Below are 15,763 nucleotides of genomic sequence, written 5' to 3' on the forward strand. Positions count from 1 at the left end.
TGTTAAGAGCCTTAATACCATGCTAAGAACGCGCTAACGTCACGTATTGCTAGGTTAATCCTATATTATAACTTAATAATAACGACCTACAAAAACTGCCTTAGGAGCTGCTTAAACCCGCAAGGTGTTCGGCAACGATGTTACTAAAAAACTCCCAATCCCTAACTTTATAAATGAGTATAATTGCTATATATATAGGGTAGATGTAGTAGACTAGCTACGGAGCTATTACAACACGTAAAGGATATATAGAAAGACTTAGAAGCCTCTATTCCACTTCTTACTTAATATAATTATTAGTAATTGCTATTAGCTATTATCTTATAAGCCTATAAAGCACTACTATGAGCGTAAGAAGTTATATAAGCAATTTAGAAAGGACCTTCGGAACACGCTTTTTAAGAACTCTATTTATATTTAAAGACACTCTAAATATAAAGTCGCTAAGAGGAAGGGTATAGATAATATTATATAGGAGCTAGTAGTATAATATAAGCTTATTAAGCTTTAGGCTATAAAGCTGTAAAACTACTCTGCCTGTATAGACGCTAGAAGGAAGTCTACTACATATTATCTAGGTAGTAGAAAGGCCTTAGTAGATTTATTAACTAACACTATAAGACAAAGTCGTAATAGTAAGGATTGGAAACGCCCTTAGCGTTATAGAAGAACCTTATTTAGCTATAGCGTTTATAAAATTCCATTCTATAGGAAGGACGAGTGCTAGGGCTTATATATCACACAACTCTCTACCAAAAATTAAGCTTTTATAGCGTTTTATATATATATCAAAAGCCTTAAATATCTTATTGCAGCTTATTAATCCTAAAGATTTAATTGGCTAATCCTTATTAATAACCATTAGACGCGAAGCAGCGTTATATAGAATAGCTTAAAGATCTTACGCGATTAAGCTAGCTCTAAGTAGAGACTATCTAGCTATTAGCCAAAAAGCTGCCAAGATATAACTATATACGGTTATCTCTTTAAGATTAATTATATACGATTAAGTCTTACCCCACTAGCAGACGCTCTTTTCCTTCCTAAATAGGCCTTTTTTCCTATAGGGTTTTAGCTATAGGTTAAGGTTTTAATTAAGGCTGCTTAGCTAGTCCTTCTCCCTATTTCCTATTTCCCTATATAAGTAAAGCTTTTATATTGCTTACCTTCCTTTATATATAGAAATTTATTTATTTAGGTATATAGGCTAAGGGCCAGCCCTAATAAAGGGGGGGGGGGCAATATAAGGAGTATGTTATCCCTTACTTAGGTTTTTTTTTTAATTGAAATTATACACCGTTATAGCTGCCCTAAGGGCGCTATACTGGGTCTTCTATTTTACAGAGGTAAATCCTAGGTAATCGCCCGTCTTACCTACAGCAGTAATTACGTAAGGCCCTTATCCGCCTATCTATTACGTGCTGTAGGTGTATGGTGCCCAGGAGAGAAGCGAACGCCTGAAATCAAAATTACAAAGACATATGCGTGTAGGGTAAGTTCCTGTGCAAAGGAGATGATCGAAATTAAATAATCAAAAAGTAGTGAGTACCTAAATTACCTCTGTTCCGTACCATATATTGGAGCCGGGCCTGTTTTACGGGGCCTGGAGTTCTTGCTTTGATACCGTCCGTCTTCCGCCAATGTCGCGTGTGACGTATCTGCCACTGAGAGAGACTCAGTTGGTCACTTCAAGTCTGTTCCTGGCCTCCAGAAACTGCCCTAGGAGGCCTGTTTGTACCATATATTGTGCTGCTTTCTTTGCTGACCATGTTTGGTTCAAGATCGCTTCGAAGCTCTGAGGTTGGCTGTTATACGGCCAGACCAATTCTTTAAAACTGGGGCATTCAATTAAGACGTGTCGCCCTGTCTGTTCGTCCCCACCCTTACCCGGTTGCATCGCCTAAAGACCGCTTAGGGGTAGCCAAGGCCTAGCCGAAGGCTAAGCTTGGCACCTCCTTATAAGCACCTCGGACTTGCAGCCCTTCCCTCCTCATCGGTTCGTCTCTGTACTAGGGTATTGCCATACCTACTCTTTACCATATCGTCCTCTTCCATCGACTCTCCTGTGACTCATACTCGGCTTGCCTGCTCCCTACCGTACACCTGGGCAATATGCCTTACACTTAACTATAAGATTAGATTTAAAGGAGTAAGCAGCTATATAACGGCCTCATACCCATTCTCAGCCGCCCTATGCAGCGCCGTCCATCCCTCTTGATCCTTCGCCTTAACGTCCGCCCCCTTCCCTAGCAGTAGCTGCACGACGGCCTCGTGCCCGTTCCAAGCCGCCCGAAACAGCGCCGTCCACCCCTCTTGATCCTTCGCCTTGACGTCCGCCCCCTTCTCCAGCAGCAGCTGCACAACGACCTCGCGCCCGTCCTCAGCCACCCGGTGCAGCACCGTCCGTCCCTCGTGATCCTTCGCCTCGATGTCCGCCCCCTTCTCCAGCAGCAGCTGCACGACGGCCTCGTGCCCGTTCCAAGCCGCCCGAAACAGCGCCGTCCACCCCTCCTGATCCTTCGCCTCGACGTCCGCCCCCTTCTCCAGCAGCAGCTGCACAACGGCCTCGCGCCCGCCCTCAGCCGCCTGGTGGAGCACCGTCCGTCCCTCGTGATCCTTCGCCTCGATGTCCGCCCCCTTCTCCAGCAGCTGCTGCACGATGGCCTCGTGCCCGTCCCAAGCCGCCCAAAACAGCGCCGTCCATCCCTCGTGATCCTTCGCCTCGATGTCCGCCCCCTTCTCTAGCAGCAGCTGCACGACGGCCTTGTGCCCGTTCCAAGCCGCCCGAAACAGCGCCGTCCATCCCTCTTGATCCTTCGCCTTGACGTCCGCCCCCTTCTCCAGCAGCAGCTGCACAACGGCCTCGCGCCCGTCCTCAGCCACCCAGTGCAGCGCCGTCCATCCCTCGTGATCCTTCGCCTCGATGTCCGCCCCCTTCTCCAGCAGCAGCTGCACGACGGCCTGGTGCCAGTTCCAAGCCGCCCAAAACAGCGCCGTCCATCCCTCTTGTTCCTTCGCCTCGACGTCCGCCCCCTTCTCCAGCAGCAGCTGCACGACAGCCTCGTCCCCGTTCCAAGCCGCCCTAAGCAGCGCCGTCCATCCCTCTTGATCCTTCGCCTCGACGTCCGCCCCCTTCTCTAGCAGCAACTGCACGGTGGGCTCGTGCCCGCTCCGGGCCGCCCCGTGCAGCGCCGTCCACCCATCACTTCCATTTCCCTCTATACTATTTCCTAACCTTAGCGTCTTGTCGACAAGTCTCGTTAGTCCAAATCCCGCCGCAACTACAATTCCAGGAACTCCCTTTGAGTATTTTTGACTCCATGATGAGCCGTAGCGATAACCAGACATGCTCATAGTCTGAACTGCGCTAGACAGTAAAGAGCCATCGTCGAGAAACCGTAATACTTGTTCTTCGATTGTGTCATCTAGGTCACCACAGGCATAAGTGCCCCAGTGATGTGAAGTATACTCAATAAGCTCGTAATTCTTCAGTCGATTTTCCATTTCCATATCTGTAGTACAGGGGCCATCTTTAAAAGGGTCCATTGAGAGGTATCGAATACAAGCACATAAGATGTCGACTTGAGCAGTTGGGAATATTTTGCTGCGGTGCCTTTCGAAATATTCCTCGGTAGTATAGTGTACTAGGCGAATGACCCTGCTGTTTTGATCGATTACAGCAATCCCTCCACAAACGGTGATTAGTTCAGCTTCGTCAGTAAGACCTTCCTCGTCAAGTGTGGTATCGTCAGGCTCGAAATTCATGACAGCGATTGCATGTTGAATCTCTCCAACCTTGAGCGGCCGGATAGCATGAGTAATCCACGACAGGACTCTCATGGCCAGCTTCGATTCATCTTCAGGCTGTCTTTGGATTCTCTCTAGAGCTTCTTTATACGTCTTATCCCGTTCCTCGGGCAGAACATCTAAGGCTTTCCGAAGACTTTTGACGTCCGTCTTCGTCTTCAGTGACTCAAGGTGCAATTCGGCGAGTAGGAACCTAACCAAGTAAGCAATAGGCGCGCGCTAAGATACAGGGGAGATACGGACATCCCCTTTGCTTTTTCAACCAGCTTCTCAATGATAGAGCCCTGAAGATCTACGGCTTTCTTACAGAACTTAACCAGCTTAGGCACCTGCACGATCTGCGCCTTCAGGTATCGTGCGACATCTGAATCGCTCGCTCGGATTTCTAGATGAGATGCCTCTGCAAATGCTTCTTGGATATCGCCGAGATGTCGGGAAGTACATAGTAAATGAAGATTCGCCGGTGACTCCTGCAATTTCTCGATAAACTTGCTCCTCGTTTTCGGGTTACACTCATCTAAGGCGTCAACTACAACGTAGACATGCGAAAACTTGACAATGAGTGACTGAAGTATTCTCGAAAACTCCTCCTCGCTTGGTCGTATGTTCTTTGAGTTGTACTGGGTGTAGAGCGCACGAACTTCATCAGTGATAGTGCTATGGCATTGCACAAGCTGCTGAACAAGGCTCCCGATGAGGTTTGCAAGCGTCTGGCTACCACGCTCTTTGTAGTTGCAATATACAAAGGCTAGTCCAACGTTTTGTGGGCTTAGTTGAGTTTGGAGCTTATCGACAATAGCAGATCTAGTAACAGTTAGTACAAGAAGAGTAATTTGATAGGTAATAATACGCAAGAATTGTTTTGCCCGCGCCAGCTAGAATTAAGTTAGCTTGGCCTTCTCGAAAATGAATATAGATATACGTAATCCCGAGCACCATAGTATTCTGTCTGTCCCAGCCAGCCATGCTTCAAACTGGGAAGTCTCGAAAAGCCATTCTCCTGTACCATCCTGTCGCCTGCGTAAATTATCGTTCTGTGCTGCGAAGAAGTTTAAAGGAGACAACCAGTTAATGATAGCCCTACTCTCCTGATCTAGATATCTTCAGAACAAGTCTTTAACAGCAATAAGGACGGAATACCATTGTGATGAGAACGAACGAATGTCACCAAGTCGTTGACTTGAGTAGACACGTACTCTAGTTGTTCCCCAGTGTTTGCTGTACCCTGCCTGATAGCCTCGTGAGTACTGCAGTCTCCATATATATTATCTCCCTTGTTGATCACACTTACAGATGTAGCACGTCCACTGCTAGGCTTAGATTTTCGCGGATTTCAGCGACAATCTCCTCTAACCTTAGCAGTGTACTCTCTCGAAATGGATAAAGAAGGCGACGTCCTTGTCCATGAACCTTGGACCAGATACTAGACCCCTTGACCTCTTGAACTCTAATCAACTCACCCTGCAGTTCATTGATACTAACCGTGCAGGCATCAATACTGCTTTGAACTCCCGTTTCAGCCCGCGTAGCTACCCCTTTGTCTTTGATGGTGACCTTCAACACTTTTAATGTTTCTTCCAGGTTCTGTACCGATCTGCACATCTGTGCAACATTTTTAGGGGCGTCCTTCCAAGACCCATAGTACTGTATAAGTCCTTGGCAGACTTGAATCCCCAGGGAAATGATCCCAACTGCACCTCCAGCGACTCCGAGCTCAGCCATATTCTGAGGCTGCGGCCAAGACTGCAATAGGAGGACTTATGATTTCGTAGAAAGGTGAGTTTCGGCAAGTAGATCACCTTAATTTCAAAATATGACCAGTAGATGGCAAACACGCAGGTCAAGTAGCGTCGTATATATTTAGCGATAAGCTTCTTGGCTCAAGATAAGGCGACTCTTGAGACCGGGCTGTGCTGCGGGTGCCTGAAGTGTGTCGGCAGCCAGAAAGCAGGAGTGGATTTCACATCAATAGTAGGGTTAGTGCTTTTCATATGGATGCGAAGGGGTTGAGGCTTGACCGTGGAAGATCCAGGGCTTCGTCTGCCACCAACTCAGATCCAAGGAAGTTGAAATGCCAGCACTTGCGGCTGAGCTTTGCTTGTGGCTTAAGCTAGACTAGATGACTGATGCGTGGTTCTTAAGCGAGCCAATTATCCTTTGTCGCCTTCCGTCGCACACATCCCACAAGCTCCAACCCTGCGACGTACTGAAGATTGCATATCGTGAGGAGATTGAACGGTTGTATCGAGGAGGGTCTAACATGATCGGAAAGCAGCATTTTACTCTTCTCTATGACCTCGCACGACGCAAAGCAATGAATTCTCGAAATACTACCTCGGGATAGTCAAAGACAGGACTACGCCAGTTCAATCCAGACAGGGTGCTTAAAGAGATGCAGAAGCCGCAGATGAAAGGGTATTGTAGCCCTTTGACTGTCGATGGTAAAAACGATGATGTATTTCCACCAGTCTATGACCTTGAAACTCCAAAGACCTCCTAAAGTTTGGCTTCTTTGCGTAAAAGTATTGAGATGAACATTGCGCACAAGAAGCACCCGATGCCCATATAAAAGTATACATTCAGAAAGTAGCAAATGCTGCTGAGAACGCGTTCACCAGTTAGCGCCTTCTGCACTATCGCTGAAGCTACCTGTAGCAAAACTGTCGCCCTCTCCCAGCTACGCCCTAACGTCAACCCCCCCCCACGAGTCTCACGCATGAAAATCCTATACTGCAAACTTACGCATTCCAAAGCAAAACCGTTCTTGTTCTACAGAAGCAACTACGTTGTCTATCCACCTCTCCCGTCCTACTAACCCGCCTTAACCAAACCCCAACTCCAACCCGCACAAAAGACAAAAGACAAAAGAAAACCCAACCCCAGGACCGGCCCAGCTAGTCGCTGCGCCGCCGCGGGTGTCTCCTCGCTCTTCCCCGCCTTCCCCGCCTTCGCTGCCCGCTTAGCGGCCCGCTTGCCCTAGCTCTTCTGCCCTTCTGCTCCCGCGCCGTCAGCAGCGGCTTCGGGTTTCGATTCCGAGAGCGGGCGTTTAATGGGGTTGGATTTCCGGCCCATTCGAGCTTGTGGGAACGTATGAAAGCTTGCGTGATCTGTGGCGAGAAGGCGTTAGTTACCGCTCAGTAAGATGGTGCAGAAAGGAGAGAATGGTGAAGATGAGAGGAAGGGGGGGGAGAAAGGAAATAGTTACCTCGTCCGTGACCTTCGCTCGGGCTTCTTGGAAAGACTTGACGCTACACACGGGTTAGTATATTGTCTGTCGATTCCCTTGCTGGGGAAGGGCTCGAAATACGTAAGATATTGATACGCCACATCGACATCCGGATTCCCGCCCAGCTCGCGGTGCAACTCCAGCGTCTCCTGCCCGCCCGAGAAAGTGCGCATGTTGATCTTGTTCTTATCTGTTTATCCGTATCCGACATGAAGATTGCAGAGTTAGGGTTACTCGCACTCATCTTGCCGCCGGCGCCCTGAAGGGCAGTCAGGAACTTCGAGTGGATGAGCGCGGGCTTGGGGGACGGGAAGCGCATGCGTAGCGAGTTGTCGCGCGGCGGAAGTACGGGTCCTGGTCGATGGCGCACGGTATCAGGCAGGGGATGGCGGCAGTTTTAGCGGGACGGAAGTCCGAGAGCGGGTCATCGCCCCAAATGAAAGGGTAGGAAGTCGCAAAGGCGGCAACGCATTGTAGGTTGGGGAAGAAGATGCGGCCAGTTTTGGTGGAGTTGTCGAAGCCGAAGGCGCCACGGACTTGATCGAAGTTTACGATTTTGGAGAACTAGGTGGAGTAAGTATTAATCGGACTTGCTATGATAAAAGCGTGACGGAATATATCTGGAACTGACCTCCCAGGCGTTTAAGGAAAAGTGACCACCTCCATTTCCTACGAATTTGAGATCACTATAAATGGTTATCAGAAAGACATGTTTATGGGAATATGGGTTATTGTCTAGCTAAGAAGCTTACCTGTAAATAAACGTCTTTTTAACGTCAAACCCCAACGCAATGATATCCTTTGCATTCTCCCGTGAGTATTCCATCACCTCTTCGAACGTGAGATTATCTCTGAACAAAGCCTGTCAAAAGGTCAATACAATCACAACTCTTGGGAGTCAGGCGGTTGCCTCCCATAACCAAAGAGATTACAGTACCTTCTCATTATCCGTCAGCATAACGACCAACGGCACATCAAACACATCCTGTAACCACTTCCTATCCCGCACCACATTCGTCAGCACTATCCCCTTAAATGGACAGTTCCAAAACCCCCACCAAGAGCATTACACCCACGTGAATTCCTATAGCGTCAGCCCCACTCTTACATTCAAGCAGCAACACAGCAACATACAAAAGGTATCGAGTGCCAGCACTTGGCCCACGGCCCGTATACAAGAAAAAGCCCTTCCCCTGCTCGTAATAGTCTAGAATGAGGTTGAAGTCGCGGTGGGAGAAGAAGAGACCGCGCCGTAGCCAGCGGTGCGGGCGGTGGCCTGTTACGCGCTCGAAGCACTCGAGCAGGCCCTTGTCAATAAGTTTAGTGTTCCATTTCCTAGATATGGAGCATTAGATTTATGTTAATATGGTTAGAGTGTATGATTGAGGCATGAGACGCGACAATGAAGGGTAGTCGGAGGTTACGAGGGACTGGAGAGAAGAAAACGTACTGGGATATTGCTTCACAGTCGAACGCCAGCGCATTCCCCTGCTCATCTGTCGCCGCTTTCACAGACCACGGGTCTATTTGCTGTTCAGAGGCATGCGTGGGGCTGTTTCGGTCAGGGACAGGGCGGCGACGGAGGGCGGCTCGCCAAGGTCTGCGGAGGGTTTCTCGGCCATAGTTGGTATGGGATGGAAAGAGAGAGGGCGGATCGCCTAAATAAGAGGTTATGAGCCTAGATAATATAAGAATAAGAGAAAATGTCAATTTTTTGAGGGCAGGAAATTCCGCCGCCTGAGTCAAAAAGTAATCCGAGCAATACAAAGCTCAATAAAATTTGAAGTTTCCCACGCCCAGCAACACTCTCTAGAAACACTCAAAAAAGTGCCAATTGCAGTTCTTCTCGCTGTCCAGTCTTGTGTCGCTCTGAATCATCGTCGGTGTTGTGGGCTGTGTCTTCCCCGCGCCGATGAGCCACTGGGCACCAAGAGCTCCGTGGCTCCGTGGCTCCGAAGCTCATGGGGGCATGAACTGATCGACTTCTCACCACCACCATCATCACCCCATCTCCACCTACCTTGAACCAACACCACCAACTACATCTAAGTCCATACCATATTCTCAATCTCCCATCCAAAAATCCCATCGTCGATTCCCCCAACTCCAATCCCGCAATCTCTGCGAGCACGAGACCTAAACAGGACTACCCTTGCCCGCACCAGCATGCCCACCCCCCAATCCCTACACTCAAAATGGTGAAATTCTACTCCTCAACCTACACCTACGACTACGCCTTCCCCGCCGTCACCCTTGCCTACTTCCTGCGCTACCCGAACCCCTACAGCACGCACGTGCTCTCAACCGACGTCATCGAGCGGTCCTTCAACCCGGAAACCCAGCAGCTCACGACCGTGCGGCTGCACCTGAAGCGATCGAAGCTGCCCTCCGCCGTGTTGAAGCTGCTCCCGCGCTCCCTGCTCGGCGCGAGCAAGGACGGCGACTCGCAGTCGTACATCCTGGAGCGCAGCGTCGTCGACGTGCGCGAGGGCTGGATGGACACCGAGAGCCGGAACCTGGAGTGGACGGGCGTGCTGAGCGTCGTCGAGCAGCAGGTCTTCCGGCGGCCTGCCGCGGCCCCGCCGATCGCGGTCACAAACCCCTTCCCTACTCCCGATTCCTCCGCTGTCGCGAAATCGGGCCTGCAGACCGCCCCGGAGCTGGAGAAGACAGACGTCACGAGCAGCGTGACGCTGCACTCGCGCCTCGGGCAAGGGCGCTGGAAGCGCCGGCGGGTCGGGAGCAGTGCCGCGGACGACGACGCTACCAAGCTCGCGGCCACCGCGGACGAGGAGGCGCCGAAAGTCGGCTTCTTCAAGAGCTGGAGCACAGCCAGCCTACAGCGCTCGATCGAGCTAATCGGGCTGAAGCGCGCGCGGCGCAGCCAGCCGAATGCGAAGGAGGGCATGAAGGTCGTGCTGGAGCGCCTGCGCGAGGGCGGCCTAGTGGCCGTGCTAGAGGGCATGCGGCGCGATCGCGAGATGGTGCATGGAGCGAGTTTCAAGCGGATTGGGGCGCGGAAGGAGGGGGAGGAGGGGGCGAGGTGGATGGAGGAGGTTGATGAGCATTATGATGAATGACGAATGATAAGAGGGCGGGAAAGGATGGGCTAGGACGGTTTTGGGGGGTTACAGAGGTTGGTATGGTGGGCCTGCTGTACAAATACACACGCATCTCCCTTCTGGGTGGACGGGGCTTTGTTGCAATGCTTTGTTGCAATTAGCGCGGCGTCTTGGTTTCCCGGTTTTGCGTGCTCGACGCATTTCGATTCGCGGCTCTGGAGAGCGTGTCTTAGTACATCTCTTCACATAACCGATTGCCTGGGTTTTGAGCTGGCGCCGGTGGTTATGGAAAAAGTGTATCATATTTCAGGCGTCTATGAGGTTGGTAGGATTAGGGGGGGGAAGCTAACTCCATTCCATATCACTCGATTATTAGTCTTGTGGTCCGTTTTTGTTGTGACGGGAATCAACATCAATACTGATATTTAGGCTCTGTCGTAAACAAAATAATCAGTCATGCCATTGACATTGAGCCGGCCGTCATCTAATTCCGAGAGGCCAAAGGGATGGCTTTATGAAGTATCAAAGAAAAGTGAGGGGTTGATATCAAAACATTCGTATTCTTAGAGTTGAAGTAAATACGTCAAAGCTATCTATGCTGTGACGCGGCTGAGCAAGAGCGTTAAATCCAGGAGAGCTCTCCGCTTCTCCACAGAACACAAATCACTCAGACCTGAAGCCCCACACCAACTGCTCGAATCAAAAGGCCCGACTCCAAGCATTGGAGCCGATTTAAGGAAAGGAAATAAAATGCATGCAATCATAAGAAGTAATATGCACAATTTGGAGAATCCAAAATCATCCAGCTCACAAACATCCTCCTGGGCTGTGTCGGATGGAATCTAGTGTAGCAAGATGTGGAGATCCAGTCTCGGGAAAGAAACCCAGCCAAAAAAAAGTTCGTGTACGTGTGAAGCCAGCAGTCGAGTCTTCCCGAACTCTCACACGATATCACTTTTTCCTACAAGGAACTCCGGCGTGCAAACCCAGCAGCCATCCGAATTCCCACAGCTGACCTACAACCCCCAGTATATAATCATGAGTCCCAAATCGGTCCATAAGCTGGGATGCCGCGAGATTCCATCCCGTATACTAGCTTGCGTGTGAGCTTCGGGTTGCTAATTACGAACACTGCTTCGGCGTTGCACTCCCTGTACAGCTCGTATGTCATACGCACAAGGTCAGGACGGCCTGTCTCGCGAGTGTTTATGATGACAGCGTTTGGGTTGACCTCGAGGACCCAGTTGTTCAGTGTTTGGCCAAACGTCTTCACTGGTGTTGTAGTGCTCCAGATGAGATGACAGGCTTGGTCTGTGGGCCGGTCTATGAGGAAGGACATAGTGGGCCCGATGCCAGAGCCCGTAGTGACGACCACGACACGCTGGAATATGCATGCCATGCTCAGGACGCCGAATTTTGGGAGGCCCTTCACCCAGTACTTCTGCTTGGGATTCCGAACGGTGCGGTTCGTCCAGTCGCCTGCAGCAGAGATGATCATCGAACCACCTACCCGGCCCTGCGGAGCAGGAAAGGTAGCAAATTGGTGCCATTCAAGAAGGGGAGATTCCGAAATGGCTAGGCCGCTGAATTGAGGGACGCGGTGCGAGAAGTGTAGACGGAGAGCGTGGTCGGAGAGAACTTCGGGAACAAACTCCCATTGGCGCAACCGAAGCCATGGGAGGATGATATGGAAGGTTATGATAATGAGGAACCAGAACGTAGGTTGCTTGAAAATGATTGATCCTGTTGTAGCACCAGTATCACCACCGATTGCGCGGCATAGAAAGATAAGCTCAACCCAGAAAAGCTCCACTGTAAGCCAACCACCGAAGCGGTGCATCAGCTCAAAAGTATTGTGCTTCTTGCTGCGTAGAGTAGGGTAAGCGAAAACGACTATGAGGATCAGCTGCACTTGAATAAGGTAGGTGATTGTTAGGAGAGCCGCTGAGCGGATTTCCCTCCGGGCAAAGTCATCTGTGATGGTAACTGTAGTGAGGATGAACCACATTGTGCCCGAAATAGCAGCTCCACTATGTACACCGCCATGCTCATAGACTTTTGCCACGAGGCGTCTGAGTCGCAGGGGTGCGTTCCTTGGGACCAACCACGCGGTTTGGTAAAGCAGATTGGCAATATAGTCTTGTCGGATTAGGATGGCAACGAGAAAGTTTGCGGATGATGCAGTCGCCATATCTGTAGCTGGGAGTTTGTGAAGACCCATCTTTACGAGGACTGTAATGAGAGCAATGAGGTTTAGGAGGAAGACGATGGAGAAAAGTCGACGATAGACTGTGAGATAGGTATGGCGAATTCCCCGAACAAATTTGCTTTGGCGTTTCGCAGGAAGCGGCGGCATCTGATCAGCGGACTGAACTTGCAACCCCCTTTCCGGGTCGAGCTTGGTAAAGTATGATGCGGTAGATGGAGAGACTGCCTCATCTTTCGGTAGAGTATCTTTGTCAGAAATATCGAGCTTCAGTTCGACTGGAGGTGAGAGAGAGCGTTTGGACCGAAGAGGCGATTCATTTCTAGAAAATTCGCTGGCTGTCTCGAGGCTCCTCCAATTTTCATGAGGTCCGTTTTCCAGGACGCTGTTGCGTCCGTTCTTCGGTTCTGGCATAGGGATGAAGGAAGCAGCAAAATAGTAGAGCCTTAGGGAGTGGAGTGAAATGAAGTTGACACGAAGATGGCGAAGGATGACGAATGCTATTAACAGCTTGGAGGAGTAGAATCTAAGGTAGCAAACACGAGGATACGAGAAGCGAGAGATTTTAGGTTGAATGTTGAGAGAAGGCGCTATCGTAGCTGCTTGCGGATAAGTGAGGCCCTTCCGCACATGGAAGTTGCCAAAAGGCGGCACAGGCATTGCAGTTGCCGACACTATCCCCCCAATCAATCATAGCAATTCACTGTCGACCTAGATAAGTGAATAAATGAACTTTCGCTGGCAACACAACACATTTTAGTGCTTTCACTCAAGCAGCGGCCCCGGAGTATGCGTAAAGAGATCTCTTCTCGGACAATTCAACAACTATATCACTCGTAATGCGGGGCGCCCTCCGATGATAGCCATGAAGTTGAGAAATTCTAAACATTTGACCTTCCTCCTGCTCTTCCCGAATAAGCCAGTCGGAAATTGAGCTTTTCCATTGGAACTTTCTATAGCCTCTGTAAATATCTTCAATCGGGCGAAGAATACGTCAGCCTTCATGGATTTTACTGAACGAATGCAAGGGTTTGAGGGCTAGACGGTGCCCAAGAATGAGTAAGTAGAGGCAATCTTATCTTTAAGTCAGCCATCATTTCATGAGATGTCTTGAATCATTAAACGGAGAATGTTCTCAAAAAGTTGTCAAGCTAGAACGGATTTCTAGATGAAAAGACGATGAGTTGATGTTGATTGAAGCAGCTAATAGGTTGTGTCAGAAGCTTTGACACTTGCCGCACGGTCCACCCAAAGCAACTACATCTCCAATCCTTAAAGCTACTCATCCTCAATAACCCACACCAGTAAATATTCTTTTGGGACTCTATAATGCCCAATCTTACCTGCCAATATTGAGCTACTTCTGTTATACGTATGAATATGGTTGAAGGTATCTAAAAGGGGTAAATACAAAATCCACCCCCAAAGTTCTGACCCCTACCTAACGTGTTTCACCACTCATCCAGACACCCCAGTCATCCGGAGATCCCAACATGTAGTAATTGTTATATACAAGGCTATACAATTTGTTGACGTTCTAGGGTTAAGGAAATAGCTAGATAGATTTTAATTGAATTATGGCGTTGTGGTGGATTAATCGTACGAAGATACGTCTTGGTAATAGTAAGGTGTCCAGATAAGTGAAACACGTTCCTATAAACTAAATCCACCTCCTGCCAATTGGGGGTCTTTAGTTATCCCACTAAATCTCGGTTAAAAAGGGGGGGGTATAGCGCGCTAGGTTTTAGGGAATTTCTAGACTTAGTACATAAGTTAGCGTTATACTAAGCTAGATTGACATTAAGCTACAGTACACCCTCCTGTCAACTCCGGTGGTTAGCGTAGCCACGTCTGCACGGCCTTTTTGTAGGGGAAGTTTTGGTATTTTGGCTGTTTAAGGAAACGTAAGGCCGTGCAGACGTAGCTGCGCTAACCACCGCAGTTGACAAGAGGGTGTAGTCGCTGCCCAAGCTTTTGCACCTTCCCGATTAGGAAGTTTAGGCTTACCACCCGCAGTAGAATACTTTCTATAGTCTTCTTACTCTTATTACACCAACCTTAACGCTACTAAAGCTTTTTAGTTACAGTGTAAACTAGTAGATAAAAGCTTGCCTTTCTTAAATCCTAACTATAAAGGCTATAAAAGCTGCTCTTTAGTAGATTTAAAATATTACCTCTATTAAACGATATGTCCTCTAGTATCTATTTATAAAAGCCGCTAATTAAAGTTAAAATCCTATTATAAATCCTTTTATTTTTAACTGTAAGATAATAGGCTCCGTACTACCTAATCACAGCACAAACCCTAAAAGGTAAGCGAGTGACTGGCAAGATGCTAGGCATGGCTGTGCGGAACAATATATATAGGCGAGGTGACATCGTCACCTGATATTAATTGCTATATTAATAATACCTTTAATCTTAGTAGAAAACGTATAGTTACCTATAAGTTTAAGTAATAAATACTAAAGAAAGTTACCTATTTATATATAGATATACATAGATATAAAATATAAAACCTTTTACTTAACTCTTAGCTACCTCTACTACCTATTAATCCTCCTCTATCTCCTATATAGTAAAACTAACTAGATATAAAAAGTAAAAATTTAAAGAAAGTAGAGTTTAAAGTCAGCTTATTAGAGCTATAATATTAGTAGTAGTAAAAAGAGGAAATCCAATACTATAAGATAGATATTAAGTAGAATACAATTAATTAGCTAAAAAGGAAGTAGGTAAAAAAGGACTTTATACCTCCCTCTAATAAGGCAGTAAATTTGGGTAGGGGGACAATTAATAGTATATTAAGTTTAGTAGAGCCTCTATAATACTAAAGCTTTGTATAAAATACTTTAAAAAACGTAGGAAGACGTTAGTCAGTTAAGCATATAGAGGACTCTACTTAACCGGTTGAGGACGCTCTTGAGCCTCCGCAGAGCCAACAGCTGCGCCCGCGCAGAGGTCAACACCCTCTAAATAGCTAGCTTATTAATCTAACAAGCAAATATATATATATATATATGCCCCCTTGTTTGAGGCTTTGCGCATGATTTCGACGATTAACGATTTCAGTATCTAACTTCCTAATCGGGAAGGTGTAAAAGCTTTGGACTACCGTATATTAAACTAATTGTCAAATTAGGTAGTTCTAAAACTTAGCACGCTATATCCCCCCCTTTTTTGAAACCGAAATTTAGTGGGGTAACTAAAGAACCCCAATTGGCAGGAGGTGGATTTAGTTTATAGTAGGTGGATGTCGAAATAAACGAAACTCTGAGGGTGAACTTTGTATTTACCCCTATCTAAAACTCTCTGCTCATGAGAATGGCTTACACGGATTAGATATGTCTCTCTCTGTATTGAAATTGCCTGCCTGCCGCTATCTCCAAAAGATACTCTGAGGGGAGCCCTGCAATGTGAGATTTCCCTGGTTGTCCTGAAGATAGGCTACTAAGAAGACAG

At 48.1% G+C, this 15,763-nt stretch overlaps 5 protein-coding genes across 5 annotated transcripts; 2 read left to right on the plus strand and 3 right to left on the minus strand.

The window, feature by feature from the left end:
* Positions 1-2,157: 2,157 nt before the first annotated feature.
* On the minus strand, positions 2,158-5,529 carry K441DRAFT_557594 (ankyrin; the record flags this gene model as incomplete). Its single annotated transcript, XM_067643379.1, has 7 exons — positions 2,158-2,934; positions 3,025-4,000; positions 4,051-4,611; positions 4,658-4,682; positions 4,730-4,908; positions 4,941-5,036; positions 5,099-5,529. The coding sequence occupies 7 exons, from the start codon at positions 5,527-5,529 to the stop codon at positions 2,158-2,160; spliced, it is 3,045 nt and encodes a 1,014-aa protein (XP_067504680.1).
* Positions 5,530-5,926: 397 nt separating this feature from the next.
* On the plus strand, positions 5,927-6,194 carry K441DRAFT_718061 (uncharacterized protein; the record flags this gene model as incomplete). The annotated part of the gene is made up of 1 exon (XM_067654004.1): positions 5,927-6,194. The coding sequence occupies one exon, from the start codon at positions 5,927-5,929 to the stop codon at positions 6,149-6,151; it is 225 nt and encodes a 74-aa protein (XP_067504681.1). The 3' UTR covers positions 6,152-6,194.
* A 114-nt stretch (positions 6,195-6,308) lies between these two features.
* On the minus strand, positions 6,309-8,655 carry K441DRAFT_705326 (Nucleotidylyl transferase; the record flags this gene model as incomplete). Its single annotated transcript, XM_067653586.1, has 10 exons — positions 6,309-6,914; positions 7,013-7,055; positions 7,115-7,223; positions 7,342-7,597; positions 7,665-7,719; positions 7,786-7,895; positions 7,971-8,031; positions 8,168-8,368; positions 8,484-8,563; positions 8,614-8,655. The coding sequence occupies 10 exons, from the start codon at positions 8,653-8,655 to the stop codon at positions 6,702-6,704; spliced, it is 1,170 nt and encodes a 389-aa protein (XP_067504682.1). The 3' UTR covers positions 6,309-6,701.
* Positions 8,656-9,028: 373 nt separating this feature from the next.
* K441DRAFT_659200 (MSF1-domain-containing protein) lies at positions 9,029-10,115 on the plus strand (the record flags this gene model as incomplete). Its single annotated transcript, XM_067648482.1, has 1 exon — positions 9,029-10,115. Exon 1 carries the CDS (start codon positions 9,229-9,231, stop codon positions 10,111-10,113), a length of 885 nt encoding a protein of 294 aa, XP_067504683.1. The 5' UTR covers positions 9,029-9,228.
* Positions 10,116-11,131: 1,016 nt separating this feature from the next.
* On the minus strand, positions 11,132-12,451 carry K441DRAFT_557524 (uncharacterized protein; the record flags this gene model as incomplete). Its single annotated transcript, XM_067643377.1, has 1 exon — positions 11,132-12,451. The coding sequence occupies one exon, from the start codon at positions 12,449-12,451 to the stop codon at positions 11,132-11,134; it is 1,320 nt and encodes a 439-aa protein (XP_067504684.1).
* Between the last annotated feature and the right edge of the window lie 3,312 nt (positions 12,452-15,763).

This window comes from Cenococcum geophilum (genome assembly GCF_001692895.1).
Source record: "Cenococcum geophilum 1.58 unplaced genomic scaffold K441scaffold_18, whole genome shotgun sequence".
In the NCBI taxonomy this organism is placed as follows: Eukaryota; Fungi; Ascomycota; class Dothideomycetes; order Gloniales; family Gloniaceae; genus Cenococcum; species Cenococcum geophilum.